Source organism: Antennarius striatus, chromosome 5, assembly GCF_040054535.1.
Source record: "Antennarius striatus isolate MH-2024 chromosome 5, ASM4005453v1, whole genome shotgun sequence".
Lineage (NCBI taxonomy): Eukaryota > Metazoa > Chordata > Actinopteri > Lophiiformes > Antennariidae > Antennarius > Antennarius striatus.
The window spans coordinates 4,204,600-4,222,640 of NC_090780.1; the positions used below are offsets into that span (position 1 = coordinate 4,204,600).

The window sequence follows — 18,041 nt, forward strand, 5'->3', positions numbered from 1 at the left end:
GATTTAAAAAAAATTTGTATCGCGTTCAGATATCCTGTCATATCTTGTCGGACAGTTCTCTTTATCAGTTCTCTTTAAAAAGGGATGAGAATCTGTTAATACTTCAGTAGAGGATAAATGTCACTCTGTATTCCACCAGAATGGGAAGAGAACAATCAGTAACATAAAATATTATCCCACCTTTGTTTTCTTCAATTTCTTATTAATTTTTTTCTTTTTTTTAATCAATATTAACTACTGTGTGTATCATGTGAATAAAACAGACAGAAAATAAAACCTAGAATACCTTAAAGCGGTTATAAGCAGTACAATGCCACGGCCACTGTTGTATGAACTAAAGCAGTTTTGGCTATTACTGTATCAAACGAGCTATATGTCAGCTCTTGATTTCAGTTCTTAGATAATATCGGTGTACGCAATGGTGTGAATATCCTTCTCAACTGTTTTTGTAACGTTCATATGCCGATTGACTGTTTTATCTACACAACAATAAAACATTTTAATGTATTTAATTATTTAACATAACCTGATATAGATGAGGGCGCATTTATGTGCGTGGAAAGAGCGTTTCTGTTGGGGATAAAACAACCGAACAGTCAAACGTCCACTTAATATTTACTGTACAATATCAAATATAATGAGGATGAGGAGGATCCCTAGTGAGATGATGAAGTCTGACCTGTGTGAATGATGTTTTTATACTTCATTTTCAGCTGCAGACGTGCACTTCTCCCCCCACTGGATCGCACCTAAATAAAATGAATTAATAAACTATTCTTGAAGCCGTTTACTTCCGTATTTTTACCGTGAGTGCAACGGACTTAGAACTTACGCAAAGACTTGAGCAGCAATTCAATCCCACGCCATGTCGCTCTCCTTTGCAGCTGCAACGCTGTTCTCTTTCTTCTGAAAATGTCCTCAAAGTCTTTCTATTCATAAATTAAAATCTGTACTCTGACTTCCATAAAGCGTTGCGGTGCACGTCTCGTCCGTCGTCATGGTGACTCGATGAATCGGGGCTCCATTGATGTCGTGTCTGTTAAACTGCGGGTCAATTTACTCTGGGTTAGGAAAACTAACCCTGAACCGCGTTTGTGAAACCGAAATCCCTGGTTTTTCCAAGTTCAGGGTAAAGTAACCCAGAACCACAGGTTTACCTCAGGGTAGGTTAACCCTGCCTTCGTGAAATAGGCCCAATATCAAAATATAAACTCTGACATTTAGTGCCGTATGCTTCTGTAAATATTCCTATAATTTCATTTGACAGAAAGTTTCCGAGGTAACAGGCATTTCTACAGTTCTTAAGCTAGCCAGTTCATAAATTTGTACGGCCTTTCAAAATGTAACAAGTTGATTCTCATTTTCATTTATACTAAGCTAAGTATGGCACAAACAACACATGACTGGAATTTTTTTTTTCTTTTTAACTGAAGTTACTTTTGTACGTGAATTAGTTTTTGTCAACCTTTTTTTTTCTAAAAAAAATGAGAAATATAGTTTTTGTTTTATTTTGAAGGAAAATCATGAGTTTCCCAGTAGGTCTCTTAACTCTATCAAGACATCGGGATGTCTCGCTCAGCAACCCTGAAATGTTTTTGAGAAAAAACATGAGGCCTTAGCAATGACCTGACCTCTTTTTAACAAAATATTGTTAGTTACCTTACATGCACTCCCGTCATATCCATCATCTGTTGGACGTGTGTGATGTTGTTTTGTATCGCTGTTAAAGACTCCGACAAATGGTCATATCTGTGCTGTTGTAGGTACAACAAGGTCATTATAGAGGCCCCAGCAGTGAAGGTAATGAAAATTAAAGTTTTAGAAGCTACATTTTGGGGGTTTAAACTTCTCGGGGGCTGTGTTAACAAGGAGTCCAGCAAGTTTCAAGCATTCTCAAATTGCGGCTTCTTTGACTTCCGATGGGTCATCGAAGCCAGGGGGGACAGGGTTGAAGAAGTTTGCCTTTTCAGACAAGTGTGGCTTCTCTGCTCATTTTGCTATCATGTTTTTTCTACTGCAAGACCTTGTCTCTTTGGCCTAATCAGTCATTGGACCTAGTGATACTTAAAGAAACTGTCAGGGTGGAAAATGTGACCCTATTATGTAACGACAGTCAATACATTTGGCCCTAATGACAAATGCCAACTGCATTGGCGGAGAGGGGTGTCTTGGAAATAAGATGAAAACCCTAAAGGCACAAACAGAGATTTTGCGCTACATCTTTTAGCATCAGGGTGTATTTTATAAATGGAAATGAAAACATTTTACAGCACCTTTATTCTTATGATATTAAAGTTGTATAATGTTGAAGCTGTTTCTTGTATGGATTTTTGTGTACTAAACTGGGCTGTAGATTGTGACTCATTTGGGTATTGTAAAGTTTCAAATTTGTTTAGCAGTTAATTATTATGAATTAAATATCAATTATGATTATTAATTGTGCGTGTTGAGGGGGGGTCTTGGAAATAAGTTGAAAACGTGAACATCACAAACATCCCTCGGATGTCTTAAGGATGAACAAAATGTGTATTCATCGTATGTCTGTGTAGGTTCATCGTAGCAGCATCAAGATATATTTATGAATAGAAAGGAACATTATTATAATATTTCAATGATATAATATTAAAGCTGTTTCTGTATGGATATTTGTGTACTCTATTTACTGTTTTGTTCATTACAGGTACTTTAGGTCATATATAACATGGAACTTGGCTGTAGATTATAACATTTGGGTTTTGTCAAGTTGTTATTTGTTTTACAGTTAATTAACAATTATTATCAATTTAATATCAATTATGATTATCAATTGCGTACTGATTTTATTTAAGTCACTCCAGTGGAGCCTTTATACAGGCAAGTAATCTAGCCATCCATCTTCAGCACTTATCTGGCGTCGGGTTGTGGAGGCAACAATCTCAGCAGGGATGCCCCATACTTCTCTCTTCCCAGATACCTCTTCTAGCTCTACTGGGGAGATCCAGAGGCATTCCCAGGCCAACCGAGAGACAAAGTCCCTCCAGTGTCTTCCTTGAGGCAACCTCCTGTTACGATTTGCCCTGATTGCCTGCAGAGAGGCGTACAAGAAGCATCCAGAACATATTTTCAAGCCACTTCATCTTGCTCCGCTAGATATGGAGGAGTAGCGGCTCTACTCCAAGTTCCTCCCTGATGACTGAGCGCCTCACCCTATCTCTAAGGTTGTGCTCAGCCACTCTACAGAGGAAACTCATTTCAAACGCTTGCATTTGAGATCTTGTCCTTTCTGTCATGACCCAAAGCTCATGACCATAGGTGAGAGTAGGATTTTAGATTGACTGGTAAATTGAGAACTTTGTCTTATGAATGAGCTCTTTCTTCACCACGACAGACCTATAAAATGACTGCATCATTGCAGAAGCTGCACCGATCCGTCTCACGTTCCCTCACTTGTGATGAAGAACCCAAGATACTTCCTCCCCACCAACCAGTAGAGCACAGACTACGTTTTTCTGGTTGAGAACTATGGCCTAGAATTTGGAGGTGCTGATCCTCATTCCGCTTGCATTTCATCCAGCTGCAAAACACCTTCATGTATGCCAAAGGTCCAGGATAACATCATCTGCAAGAAACAGAGAGGAAATCCTTTGGTCCCCAAGCCAGACTCCCTCTGGATTCCGGCTGTGCCTAGAAATCCTGTTCATAAAAATTATGAACAGAAATCGGCGACAGAGGGCAGCCCTGCTGAAGTCCAACATGCAGCTGAAACAGGTCTGACTTACTGCTAGCAATGCGATCCAAGCTCCTGCTTGGTCAAACAGGGACCGGACAGCCCTCAGCAAAGGGCCCAAATGCCTCTTCAAGATCCACAAAGCACCTATGGACTGGTTGGGCAAACTCTTGAGCACTCGAGAGTGTAGTGCTAGTCCATTGTTCTGGGACAAAAACAGCATTTTTCCTCCTGAATCTGAAGTTCGACTATCGGTTAATCCTCCTCTCCAGTACCCTGGAATAGATTTTCCTCAAGATGCTGAGGACTGTGATCCTCTTATAGTTGGAACACACTCTGTGGTTCTCAGTTTTGAAAAGAGGGACTACCATCCTGGTCTTCAAAGCCAGATGTACTGTCCCCGACATGTGGCGGTCAACAATTATTCCTCACACCTCCTCTTCCTTCACTCTAAAGGTACCATAGAGTTAAATCCACATATCTGTATCTCTCTCTGTGTGTGTGTGTGTGTGTGTGTGTGTGTGTGTGTGTGTGTGTGTGTGTGTGTGTGTGTGTGTGTGTGTGTGTGTGTGTGTGTGTGTGTGTGTGTATGACCAAACTTCTGGTATTATTCCATCTTAATTCAAGACTCTAGATGTCAGGTGCTTCTCATGCTTGTGAGGGCTTAAATTGCAGTTTCCCGCACTTGAAAGGGCATTTGTTTCAGAAGATTGGACTGGAATTCGCTAAATGACCAGGAATCCACTTTTTTTTTCTTTTATTTAAGTCGTGAGGTCACACAGCTGAAAAACCTCCAGATACAATCAAAAATAGATCAAATCAAACTATAGTATATACCCCAAAATCAAATACTTAATTTTTAAACTAATTTTAAGCCATCTAACTACTATAAATTAACCCTGAAAATTAGTTAAAAAAAACCCCCCACATTTTAAAGCATTGTTCAACTATTTTAACCTTACCAACATTTGGCAGCTTTTAACTTACATAAATACAAAAGTCACAATTATCAAATTACTTTTAACTTGAATCTACTTTAAAATGCATATTTTTTATTTATCATCCACATGATATTAAACAAATGACATTTTTTCTGCACTTTAATCATATGACTTCTTCAATACATTAGATTTAACCCTGACCACATGATTAACCCACAGCACACTGCAAAACTGCAAAGACGCACAACATGTCTAATTGCTCACCGGCTCCTTGTTCCTTCTTTGAAACAAGGAATAATTCTGTAGTCTCTTCATCCCACATCCAGACAATGCAACCATTCCTTCTCACAGCTTCCTCCTCTCTCTCTTCTCTGTGAGTGTCTCCAGCTCCACTGAGTGTCAGATCACCTCCACCTGTTGCACTAAATCTCCAGGCTTCCAGCTGAGAGACACACTCAGACCTGATACATCCAGGCTGAGGGGGCACGGCCTGCAGCTCAGCTTAACAGTATAGAACTCCAAATTGCAAAAAAACCCAAACAAACAAACAAACAGCATGCATTTCACAAATACTAAAACACAATCTGGTAAATAGAAACAGGGTGGCAAAATGTCAGAAGTGTAACTGATGATATACAACATTTTCTCAAAACACAGTTCCAGTTGTCTAGAGCTGTCCAAATTTACTTTATTTATTCATTTATTTTATTGTATTCCATCACACTTGGGGAGTGTGAAGTGACATAAAATCTATAGAAATTATTTCAGCCCTCGAAGCGGTGATTTATTGTAATTGTCAGTGTTTGTGTGTTCATCCGTCTGTCTGTCCGTTCGCCCACCAAATATGTTCACAACTGTTGCAGATAAGAAAGATGAAACAAAAAGAACATTACTCAGGCAGCAAAGGGGATGAAAATGAGATCACGACTTTGACCTTGAGATAACTAGGTCATGGTCAAATTTTAATTTTTGTACGCTCAGGAACCAGATAAGATAGAAAGAAGGCAAGTCCAGTGTGAGTAAAGCACTAGTTTTCTATCCTGAGATATTTTTGCACATATCTCAGGAACAGGATAAAATAGAAAGACGAAACAAAAGGTGGTATATTCAGGTAGGCAAGGGAATGAAAATTAGATCACAACCTTGACCTTGAAAAACTACTGTACGTCAAGGTAACATTTTCACTTTTATACCTTTTAGGTACACATCTCTGAAATATCATGACAAATAGAATGCACCAGTTACGTGTTGGATAATGGGTCTTTTATTAAATGACCCTGACCTATGAAAGTAGGTCAGGGTAAAATTTTGAATTCAGGGGTGTCGCGGGATGTTGCAGTCTCTGACTGCCTAGATTCTAAGATGAAATCAAAGTGTTATTATTTAAAAACACAGCAGGGAGTCTGGTATTCAGCATCAGTCCAGTAGCTGGAACTCCTCTTTACCCTGTAAAGAGACAGTGAGACTCTCAGGTTGTTTTAGGTCCAGAATATACACGTAACTGTATCATCAGTCAGTCTTCTCAAGGAATATCCTTTGTAAACCTAGTACAATTGAATACCTCTGACATTCAATGTCATTGATGACTCAGCTGTTCCCAGTTTGTTTTCAATGATGACTTTGTATTCCCCGTAGTCGTTGGGTCCCACCCTTAGTATGAGGATGGAGCAGACTCCACATATGCTGGTAATAAGGTAGTTGGTATTTGTGTTCAGGCCAACATTGTTATGGTACCATGTCACACGGGGTGCTGGATCACCCTTGACTGCACAGCTCATACAGCATTCGTACCCATGTGGAGCTGTACGCATCTTAAGGGGAACAATGAACGATGGAGATGACTGGAAGTCCAACGATTTTGGCTCTGGTATGTTCACTTTGAACTTCTCTAAAATGCAAGTCAAGAAAAAAAAAGAAAACAGGGTTGGGAGTTTTACAGAATTACAGCAGTTTAAGAACTGAGAGTTGATGCCGTTTGTTACGTTTACTAGACTTGTAACACAATTACTTCACATTTTGATTCTGTCAAATTTGTTGATCTGGAAAGATGTCCATGCTGGCTTTCTTTCTTCCTTCCTTCATGTATCGTTTATATGTGTGTGCAGATACACACACACGCGTACACACACGCACGCACGCAGACACACACGCACACACATACACATATGAAACACTATACTTGTAATAGTGTGTTTTAATCATATCTGGGCAAGATGAGATACTCCTGTAGTTCAGTGGAGATCAGTCTTCTTATACATTTCTGGTCACCTTCTTGCCTTTGCTACCTCTAGCAGGTCAGACATTTCACTTCACTTCACCACTTCAGTCCGGGATGATTATATACATTTAATTTGACCTTTAAAACAATAACTGTATTTAACAAATGTCATTCCTGCAATCATTCAGCAATCAGTTATAATGGACTTATGATAATTTATTCCGCTGGATAGTCCTGTGTGCAAAGCACTTGATAGAAGTGAAATAAACAAATAAAGTGATTGTACACTGTAATGCATAATCCTGATATTGTGACTAGAAATAAAATGCTTCTACTCATGCTTGTGGTTGTTATATGGATCTGTCTCACTGGATTTCTTTTTCAAATGTGAAACATGTCAGATTAGGATAAGTATGATATTATATATTTTATTTTTTGTCATATTTTAAGTTTACGAAAGAACAAAGAACTATACAATAATTAAACTGGTGAACTGACAGCTCTGAATTTATCATAGGCGTTTGTTTTTGCGTTTGAGAATGGTCATCTTTTTTGGAGCCTATCCAAAGTTAGCTGGGATAGGCTCCAGTCCCCCCATGACCCTAAACAAGTTAAGAGGTTACAGAAAATGAACGTATAAACAAAGAAAATTTTAACATAACATCCAACTCTGAAGTGAAATCTTGTTATTTTTTGTCGTAACATACCACTGAGGTCTTAGTGTTTACCTAACTAAAGTTACAGAGCTTAAATTGGTTTCCTGAGATGTGACTTCAAATTAAAAAAGAAAATATGTATAGTAAATATGAATTTCACAAAAAAATATAATTTTATGAGAAGCATGATTTCGTGGAAAAGAGAACTGATCCACAAACCTTTTTCCTTTTGGATTACAAACACAGGGGATATAGCAGGTGTTGAAAGTCCCATATCATTTTTGGCATATACTCTGAAGTTGTACTCTCGTCCAGGCAAAATGTTGACAACCGTGAACTTATTGTTGAAGAGGTTGTCTGCCACTGTCCTCCACGTGCGTTTGAAGGAGTCCCGTTTGGACACCATGTAGTGTAGTCTATCATCTCTTCTCTCATCTGGAGAGGAAGTCCAAGACAGTGTCACCGTTCCTGGGATGTTCTGATCCAGTTCCACTGAACCCGGAGGCTTTGGATCATCTATATAAATATTCACAGGTGCAAATACACAGATTACTCAATAAACAGGGATAGTGTGTTTTATAGTCAGTGTCATGAAATTTACACAAATAGGGTTGTTGAGCATACTTTTTGAACTGCTTTCACACATGCACAGGGCGGTGCTCAGGAGGTGAACTAACAGCTCCCCAGCTACCAGTTCACACTGGATTTCAACCGGCCACCCTAAGGTCCCCAATCAAGTCCTTGTGGACTGAGCTACTGCTGCCTGTACTACCCGTTTTTGTCTTAGTGATTGCTATCTACCTTGTTATTGAGAGCTGATGTCAATGGGATTACCACAGCTGCTGCACAGAGTAACTGAGGGATTAACTGACCAGCTGCGTTTTTATTAGATCTGGATTCCCAAAGCTTAACCAAAGTGAAGTTAGAAATTAAATTTAGTTTTTCTTGCTGATGTTAACTACTTTTGGAGTACATATACTGGCTACATCCATTCTGAAAACCTCCATGCAATTATCAGCACAGCTTATAAACGTTGTACAGTATTTCATTGAGTCAATGTGAGATGGTGCACACGAGAATAAAAAAAAAAAAAATCACCTGTTACTCTGATTTCAATGTTGAAGCTCGCCTGGCCAACAATGTTCTTCACAGTAATTGTGTAGATCCCAGTGTCATTGTGTTCAGATGTGGGAATCAGCAGTTGGGAACCTTTATCAGAGTTGGTTATGGTGACGTGTTTTGGCACTGGGATACCATCTCTTAACCAAATGATCTCTGGTAGAGGGCAGGCCTGTGTATTAAACACATGTCTACTTAATGGATGGATGAAAAGGCAGAGTTGATTTTACCTTAAGAAAGTAGTGCATCCCCGGGATGTGCCTCAAGAAAAATGTGTGCATCCCAAAATGACACTTATGCATCCTAAAAGTAATAACCAATAGTACAATATAAAAACTAAACAAACTGTTATTTTTTATGTTTTTATTTATAACATCATAACTGTTTAAGTAAAAAGAAAAAAAGAGCAATTTTTTCTTAGTTTCATCAAAATGTTGAAGCATTGGTAGTCATTTAAAAAAAAGTTTCAGAAATAAAGAAAGATGTAATACAGTTTTTTTTCACTTTTTTCTTTCACAGTTGTCTTTGCTTTTAATTCACATACTGTGGGGGCGGCAGTGGCTCAGAGCGGGTCGTCCAATGCTCTCAAGATCGGCTATTAGATTCCCGCTCCTGCCCAGCCACCCGGAGTGTCGAGGCGTCTGTAGATACTTACTATAGTACTTACTATATATATATATATATATATATATATATATATATATATATATATATATATATATATATATATATATATATATATATATATATATATATATATATATATATATATATATATATATATATATATATATATATATATATATATATATATATATACTGAATTCTCCTGTGGACACTGCCCCAAGCTGACAGCCTTCTCCACACACATTTCAGTAATACCTGTAAGTAGTATCTGTCTCTTTTTTTTCCATTAACGTTTGATTGATTTTTATTCAAGAAAGTAACGTACTCTGTCTCTTGTTTTTTCTCCAACTTCTCCATCTTTTTCGGAGGAATGGTGATAATGAATGAATGAATGAATGAATCAATCAATCAATCAATCAATCAACCTTCATTTGTATAGCGCTTAATCACATCAGCAGACATTTCAAAAGCTTTAACAACCAGAGAAACCCAACAGGACTCCCCAAGCATAAACGACAGCTTATACTTGCTCTGGAGGTTCTAACTAACTCCTTACTCTCACTGCAGAGTGTAAAACGAGCAGACGTCGTGTTGCCGTTCGGTCGAATTTAATAAGGCAGAACGACGCAGATGAGTCTCGTGACGATAAACTCACGAGCAATCAAAACATAATGCCGATTTCAAAATGCAAGTACATTGCGAATATTTTTGCTGAATGGAAGTGAAGCCTGTCTGACGATCTGACACACTGTTTGATGATCGTGTGTCCCTGTCAAAAAATGTGCGTCAAAGACGTAAGGACGCACACAAACGAGAATACTGATTAGGTCTGACATTGTAAGGAAATGAGACAACATGTCACGCTATGAACACTCTACTAAGGAAATGTATGCCACATTACCTCAAAGTTAATGTTGAGACGGACTGTATTTCCAGATCTTACCACCACAAAGTTCTTCATTTTGCGATCTTTAAACTTCGGTTTTACTGTGAAGGAGAAATTAACAAAATGTTTAGATGCTTGTATTCTTTCAATTTTGGAAACTATATTTTTCAACCATTATATTTCCCCTGTCATTATTCTTATTCTTATTTTAAAGTTTCTACTCTGAAATTAAAGCTTTGATTTGAATTCTATTTGAACTGCAAACAACTGGAAATACATTCTTTATATTTTCATCAGTAACACCAGCATCTATTTCCTGTCACTTAATGTAATTTATTGTTATCTGGGTGTCCCAGGTGTTCAAAATTTCACGTGCATTTGCACATTGTGAACCTACATCCGACCCACAGTTTCAATAAATGGCTGAATCACAGGTTGCAATTAAATGCCTATATTTAGATGCATGAGACTCATTCCATAAGGTTCCACAAGATGACTCATTACTTCTGTGATGGTAGTGTTTTAATGTTTTATCATAAATTGCTGTGGTTCATTCACAATGATTAAAGCTTAGCAAATTTGTTAATGTCATAAAAAGATTTCCAGTAATTGCTATCTTGTCACATTAGTTCCACCATTTAACTCAGTAAGACACGGTGGAAAGAACTGAGGGAAAGCTGGTCAGGTTATGTTTGATGAGTGCACTGTGCTGCTGGCTTATGGATGAAACTTTAAATATACAATGAATTCATGTGAATGAAACAATTATGTAATTCCTAGAAATAAAAGTAGCATTCTCTTACTGAGCTTGACCAAATTAGTTTCTGGATTCAAAGTTTTGATTTTCTTACCAGGAGGTGGCATAGCAATGATGTAATTATCAAATCCCCAAGGTTCTCCGTCACCTCCATAATTGGTGGCAATTACTCTCACCCAGTAGGTAGCCATTGCCTTCAAGCCAAGCACAGTGTAAGAAGTCAAAGTAATTGGGGTGGCATTACAGCGTGTCCAGTCAAGGCAGTCTAGTGGTCTCAATTCCACATAGTATCCTTGGGCTTCATCTGCTATCCCATTTATTTCTTTAGGTTTAGTCCAGGCCAGTGAAAATGTAGAATAATTGGAGGATGTTAACTTCAAGTCTGTAACTTTGCCTGGGGGTTCTGAAAATACAACGACATGAGATTATTAGTTTGGCATGCTTTGTTTCTACACACATCCAGCAGGTTATATAGTGGGCTCATTATAAAGCATAATTTGCATAGTTTTTCTGGAGGCAATTATGAGAGTGTGAGTGACCTACTCATTGGATCTCTTGCAATTACTGTGTCACATGGAACACTAGGATCTCCAGGACCAGATAGGTTGATAGCAGACACTCGGAATTCATATGCTGCCCCTTCAAAAACATCTTTTACTGCATACTTTGTATCTGTGGAAAAAGAAAGATGTGGTTATATTGATCAAATAAAAATATAGTTAATATAGTATAAAATATAATATAATATAAAATATTATAAAATATTGATGTTGGCACATAGGCTACTACTTTTCATCCAAAATGGATACCTGTTATAGGCCCTCCTGGGTTTACAAGGCTCCAATAATTGGTGCCTTTCTTATTCTTTTCCAAATTGTATCCCACAATTTTAGTGCCACCAGTGTCACATGGAGGAGCCCATGAGAGGTTGATACAATCTTTAAAAGCACTGACCACTTTAGGTACAGTTGGGGGTCCAGGATAACCTGCAGGGGATAGAGGAGATTTGAGTCGTCCTTTGTTAAGCTGCTCTGTTGTTCTTTTTTTTCTCCTCCATTAAAATGGGACACATAACTCTGGCACACCAAGCTTTATTAGGCAATTTAAATTTAATAAATGGCTGAAAGTAGAAAAAAACAAAATTATTTGGCAAATAAATCATAATATTGAAAATATTATAAAGGGGCTAATGTGTTCATGCTGGCAATGGTCTTGTGTTTTATCGTGTTTATTGCCACCATGAATGAGACTTGTGTAAGTTTCGTATTCAAAGCCAGTGTTCACCTCTACACAGTAGCTGGCTACACGATATTATGTGTCATCTGCTTTTTAATACTCAAAATTAAGATCTATACAAGCTTATCTAATTGCTCAACTTTAGTTTAAGAATTTATGTTGGTGTTCTCCATGTGTTTGTCAGAGCCAGTTCACCTAACAGCTAGCTTATGCTATTGGCTATTTAACAAACAAACATTGATTAATTATGGCCGATATATGGACAATGTATGGCTGTTTAGCTCACACTTAATACTTAATAGGCTGTCATCTGAACAATATGTTACATATGTTTATTTCCACAATACAAGAAGAGAGAGAGACAGAGAAAAGTCTCAGGGACATGAGAGAGAACAGACCCCTGAGGCAAATGAATAAAAAACTGAGAGAGAGGAGTATGTAGGCTACCAAGCTAGAGCCAGGAGTTCTGAGGATACTTATTCTGATTTAGAGAAGAAAGATGCAGGTCCTAAGGGGGGCATGTGCAAACTACGTCCTTCAGACCATGCATGGCCCGGTTGTAATCCAGCCTGTTGACTTAGATGACTTTTACAATGAGACCTGAATATGTATGCCTTGCTGTTAAAGATCGAAACCTTTTATATACTGGATTTTATATATCATTGGTAAAAATAAAAACTCCTTCCATCTGTTCCTCAGCTGGCTAGTCTGTCATATTTTAGAACTCTGTGTGGCCCACTAGTCAAGTGTTTGGCCACTCCTGTCCTAAAGAATTGAAACTGTCTGTGGATCCAAAAGATCAGGTTGGTTCACAAAAAGGGCCTTCCAACAAAAATGGCTTCAGAGTTTTTGATGGTGAGAGTACTCATCTAGAAGAAAGGCTGGTTTTTGCATTGCTTACAGACCGTTTGTTAACACTGGCAAGGAATTTGTGAAAGTTGTGTCAATATTTGGGCTATATTTCGGGTTTTCATATCATATACAAGCATTTGGATCTCAGTAGGACTAAGAACTGTAACCCATTTTAACCAAGAAGAGATAACAAAAGGGATATTTTCTATTTTTTTCCTCTCACATTGAACTTGTCATGGTCTTTTATTGCCTTTAATTATTGTATACACTTTGTACATTTAATAATGCTATTGGTATATCACGACAATGTTCTTAGTTACTGTAAACTGAAAGTGAAAGTAGATATAGACATAAAAAAGCCAAATACAAAATGAAAAATAAGAACTAGGGTCCCAATGTATAATATAAATTGTAAATATGAATGAGATTGAGCCAAACTTGGGGTCCAAAGATTTATGAAGTGTTTGCCTGAGGTGAGGTTCAGCTGCTAGCTGCTGCACTTTGTGTCTTAAATGATTTTCAACTAGTTTTTAATGTTACGCTGCTAATTTCACAGTAAATATACCACTGGGTCTGACTCGTAGAACCAACTGTAACGTCAGTGCCTCACCGCCGCGTGGACCTGACCACACGTCACTGGAGCCGAGAAACATTTCTGTAATGTCTATAGTACAACACAATTGATGAGTTATGATGAAATGGTGAAATGAGTTGTGATTTATGTGCCTAAATTTGGTCTGAACAGTTCTCTATCATGTGCAGCCTACCTTGTGCAGTCATGGTAACAAAAAAGTTTTACAATCACAAACATCTGTACTACTCTGTGGAATGACCCTTCCCCCTGAGGGTATCACTATAAAACTGCCCCTGATTTAGGTTAGACTTACGTAAAACACCAGCTGGTATGTCCTCTGTCTGCAGGTAATCACTAATGCCCTCATCATTCTTGGCTCTAATCCGGTAGCAGTATCTCCTTCCAGGGTCCACATCCGAATCTTTATAACTTGGGTTGCTGCCAGAGATCTCACCAAGATTCAACCACTTATTGCGTCCTACTTGTTGGCGTTCTATAATATAATTTGTGATTGGGCATCCACCATTATCTTTTGGTGGTTTCCATTTGAATTCAACAGATGTAATGGCACTTTGCATTATATCCACCGGTCCTTGTGGTGGTGTAGGTTTGTCTGTTAATGATTTAAACAGAAAAAAAAAGGCACTTTGATACACACAGAACAATGAGTTGACAAACTTTTGTTTCCCACTATCAACTCACCAAGTACAATTAGTTTGGAAATTGCCTCTGCTGTGCCATTCTCATTTTTTATTTTAATTTTGATCTCGCCACTATCCATCCTTTGGCACTTAGTAAGGTACAATTTGCTCTCACCAGCTGATGTTTGGATCTTTACATTCATGGCAGGCAAAAGCTTTTCATCATTCTTGTACCATTCTATATTCATCTGCGCACCGCCTGAGAATGGTAGCTTCCATTCGGCATTTTTACCTGCTTTTATAATGATTGGCTTTGAAAAATTTCCCAGTGCCTCAGTATCGATTTTTGGTGGATCTTCAATGTTAGACAAAAAAAAAAAGATTTAATACAAACTTCAACCCTTTTTTAGTCATAGAAGATGGCTACCAAACCACTTGCAAATTTTAATTGATTTTTTTCCCTCTAACCTTGTATATTAAGTGTTGCATCTGATTTACGGCCCTCAGCTTCAAAGCGATAGATGCCAGCGTCATCTTTGTTACAGCAATCCATTATCAACTTATGACAGGCTCCGTCCTTGATAATTTTTACCCCATCATCATTGGTCAGCTTTATTTAAAAACACAATTATCATTTTTAAACTAAAATGGGCCTCTTTGGTTGTACAGTATGAGGAACATAACAGCATAGCAGTTTTCCTATACTTTTATTTCTACCAGTAAAGGTTACTTACCAGCTTTCCATTTTTATACCATTGACCCTCAGATGTCTCACTGCTGAGTTTGCAAGACAGCTCCGCTGGTTCACCAACATTAGCAAAGGTATCTGAAAGACCACTGACAAACCGAACACCAAGGTCTGTAACAGTAAGAACAAAGCGAAAATATGTTTTTTAAAATAGTGTTAAGTTAAAAAAAAAAAAAAAAGGAATTTCATTTAATGGGCACTTTTGTAACAAATGTCAAAACTATAATTTTTTACATTTTTCAAAATCTAAAGCTGATTTTTTTTAAAATTATTTGTCAAAAATTAAATGTCACATTAAACTTCATTCATTCATTCATTCATTCATTCATTCATTCATTCATTCATTCATTCATTCATTCATTCATTCATTCAAACAACCACTCATGCTCATACACACACCTATGGGCAATTTGGAATGATCAATTCACCTAAGCTGTATGTTTTTGGAGGAGGGAAGAAGCCGGAGAACCCAGAGAGAACCCATGCATTAATAATTTTTGGACACCAGTGTTTGATATTTAAACAATTATAATTAAATACATTAAATTACAATAAATTAAGTTGATGGTGTGTTTACATCATTCCAAATGCTTTAGAATGTGATCAGTGATATGTGTCAATTTGTAAAGAGTCTATTGACACGTCATGCAGTCTTCTTAGATGCAAGGATCCTACCTATTGAGGTGTCAGGAACCAAAGAGTTGGTTTGTGGTCGCCTTTTTTTTGTGTCACCTGCATTATCTTTTTCAGTTTTAGAATCTCCATCTGTTAGGAGGAGATTATCACCATCCCCTTCATCTCCATTGTTTTTTCCACTTGACCCCATACCAGAGTCGCCGCCAGAGGCTGATTTGTTAGAACCAAGTCTTCCGTCCCCTCCATACCCTTCATTCCCCAGACCACTTTTAAGTGCTGCATTTACATCCTTTTCAGCCTGTGCTTGTCTGGCTGCATCCGAGTCATCTTTGTCATTTTGCATCTTGGACTGCTTTGCTACTGATAGTTCAGTGTCGTCATTCAGATCTCCAGTTTTTGAGATGGTCTTACGGCCCTTATTTGGATCAGCTGAAGTACAATGAAGTGATGAGATAAAACATCATGAAGCTTCAACATTCTGTGCTATCAAATTAAACTGATCATTTTTTCAGTATATGTATCATTTTGGAAAAAAAAAGAAACAATGTCCCACCTTTCACTGTGAGGACAGCACTGCTTGAAGTTACCCCAGCAATAGCATAATATGCCCCCTTATCTGCCATTTCACACTTTTTAATTGTGAGTTTATGATTCAGCTTGTCCTCTGAGACAGTGACCTCGTATTTCTCTCCATCTTCAATTGAGGAATCCTCTTTTGACCAGGTAATTCTGTTCAAGGGTGTTGACAGGACACATTGAAATTTGGCATCCTCATCTTCTCTGGCCTTTGTGTCCTCAATTCTGGCTGTGAACTCCACAGTTGGCACTGACAGACAAGGAGAATTGATGTGTATTCATTCTTACTCATTGTCTACTCAATTCTAGATGTGTTGCTAACTGCTCTTGCCTTCATTCTTACTACAGTTTGAATAGTTTCACCACACCTTGAAAGTCAGACGTGAGGACATTAGTCTCTTCAACATCAACCTGATAGAATCCAGCATCTTCTGGTTGAGGATCTCTGATGCTGAAAATATATTTAGTTCCTACTTTCTTAAGGCTATGCTTTGAATTTTCATCTTCATCATATGGAATCATGGTGCCATCCTTTAAAAAAAAAGAAAAAAAAAAGAAATAAAAATCCATGAGATAATGTCTTTGAGATCTTGTATGGACTGTGATTGACATTTAATTGTTAATCTTTGAACGCATAATGTCTCACCTTGTATAAGTTGATTGCACTGTTGGGATCACAGAGTTTCATATCCATGCTGAATTCAGCTCTTCCATTTGGTTTTACCTCTATTTGTTTCAAATTTTCCAATTTTTCTACCACCTATAAAGACAATAATTCCCTTTTACTTGTTTATATGTTTTTCTCCTTCCGTCAGAACTCACTGAATGCATGATAGTTTGTCACAAATGAATAAATCATAATTTTAATTTGATTTGCCTGTGACCGTTTCACTAAAGACTGTTAAAGTAATTTAACAAACCATGTACAGTACTGTTTTTTTTTTTTCCTGGTTTTTATTTTTATTAATATTTTCTCTTGCTTTTGAAATTCAGTTGGTATCCAGAACTCATTGGTCTACAGGTGCAAAAAATTTTTCTTTTAGTTCTTGACAGAGATATATGAGCATCACATTTCTTTTAGCCAAGCTTCAATGATTGCATGTGGCACTAGTTTTTACAGTGAAGAAGAACACCAATAAATCTACATCCAAGTCTCTTATTTAAAATAATTAAGAAATTGCATTTTGCAAACTTTATAGAGCATACCTTTGCCTGCTCATTTTCTCTTTCCTTTTTCAGTTGGTTAATCCTCTTCAACATCCAGCGGAAGTCAGTAACACCAAAGTCAAAACAGGTTTTTTCATAGTCCTTCTTTGGTACGGATAGAAGTACTTCCAGGAGCTTAGGATCAATCTCTCCTTCTTTTTGTGGTGGGAGTTGTTTTTTCCTGGTGACAACAACGCTAAGCAGAGAAGAATGTGTTCATTTCCATTATATCAGTAGCTGTTAATTAAGATAGGCTTTACGCCGATGTGAACTCACGTTTTCTTAAGCATTGACCGAAAATCCTGTGGTGCTTGTGAATTTGCTGGGAAAAAAAAGCAAAAAAAACCCCACTAATCATGAAATCTTTATACAGTGTGCACTCGTGCATTCGTGCATCAAAGCTTGCGACTTCACCTAATCGCGGATTTTTGGTAGGCAGTCATGTGATACCGTACGTGCATTCTATTGGCTGACAGCATCCGGAAGTGCACTCGGTTCTGTGAGTCTCAGACTTACGTGAGACACCAAAATGCTTTAAACAGTCGATAAGAGTGTCGGAAAAGGTAATACAGATAGAAGGTGGTGTAATATCATAAATAGCTCTATCGCAGAATTCATTAATCGCGTGTGGTTCCTGGAATGCATTAACCACAAAAAATGAG

The 18,041-nt window shown here is 37.7% G+C and overlaps 1 protein-coding gene across 1 annotated transcript; it reads right to left on the reverse strand.

Annotated features, from left to right (window-relative positions):
* Window positions 1-5,972: 5,972 nt before the first annotated feature.
* On the reverse strand, window positions 5,973-17,693 carry LOC137595717 (immunoglobulin-like and fibronectin type III domain-containing protein 1). Its single transcript, XM_068315967.1, has 16 exons — window positions 17,656-17,693; window positions 17,380-17,575; window positions 16,820-16,933; window positions 16,542-16,704; window positions 16,151-16,423; window positions 14,948-15,072; window positions 14,682-14,823; window positions 14,275-14,568; window positions 11,720-11,896; window positions 11,454-11,582; window positions 11,005-11,313; window positions 10,169-10,254; window positions 8,620-8,812; window positions 7,741-8,037; window positions 6,209-6,535; window positions 5,973-6,093 (listed from the first exon to the last, which is right to left on the reverse strand). The coding sequence occupies exons 1-16, from the start codon at window positions 17,667-17,669 to the stop codon at window positions 6,089-6,091; spliced, it is 2,844 nt and encodes a 947-aa protein (XP_068172068.1). The 5' UTR covers window positions 17,670-17,693; the 3' UTR covers window positions 5,973-6,088.
* Between the last annotated feature and the right edge of the window lie 348 nt (window positions 17,694-18,041).

Coding starts and splice junctions, on each gene's coding strand:
- LOC137595717 (XM_068315967.1), bottom strand. Junction 16,424..16,541: donor CCTCACGTCTGACTTTCAAG/GTGTGGTGAAAC, acceptor CTTGTCTGTCAG/TGCCAACTGTGGAGTTCACA. Junction 8,813..10,168: donor GTCTCAACATTAACTTTGAG/GTAATGTGGCAT, acceptor TTTAATACACAG/GCCTGCCCTCTACCAGAGAT.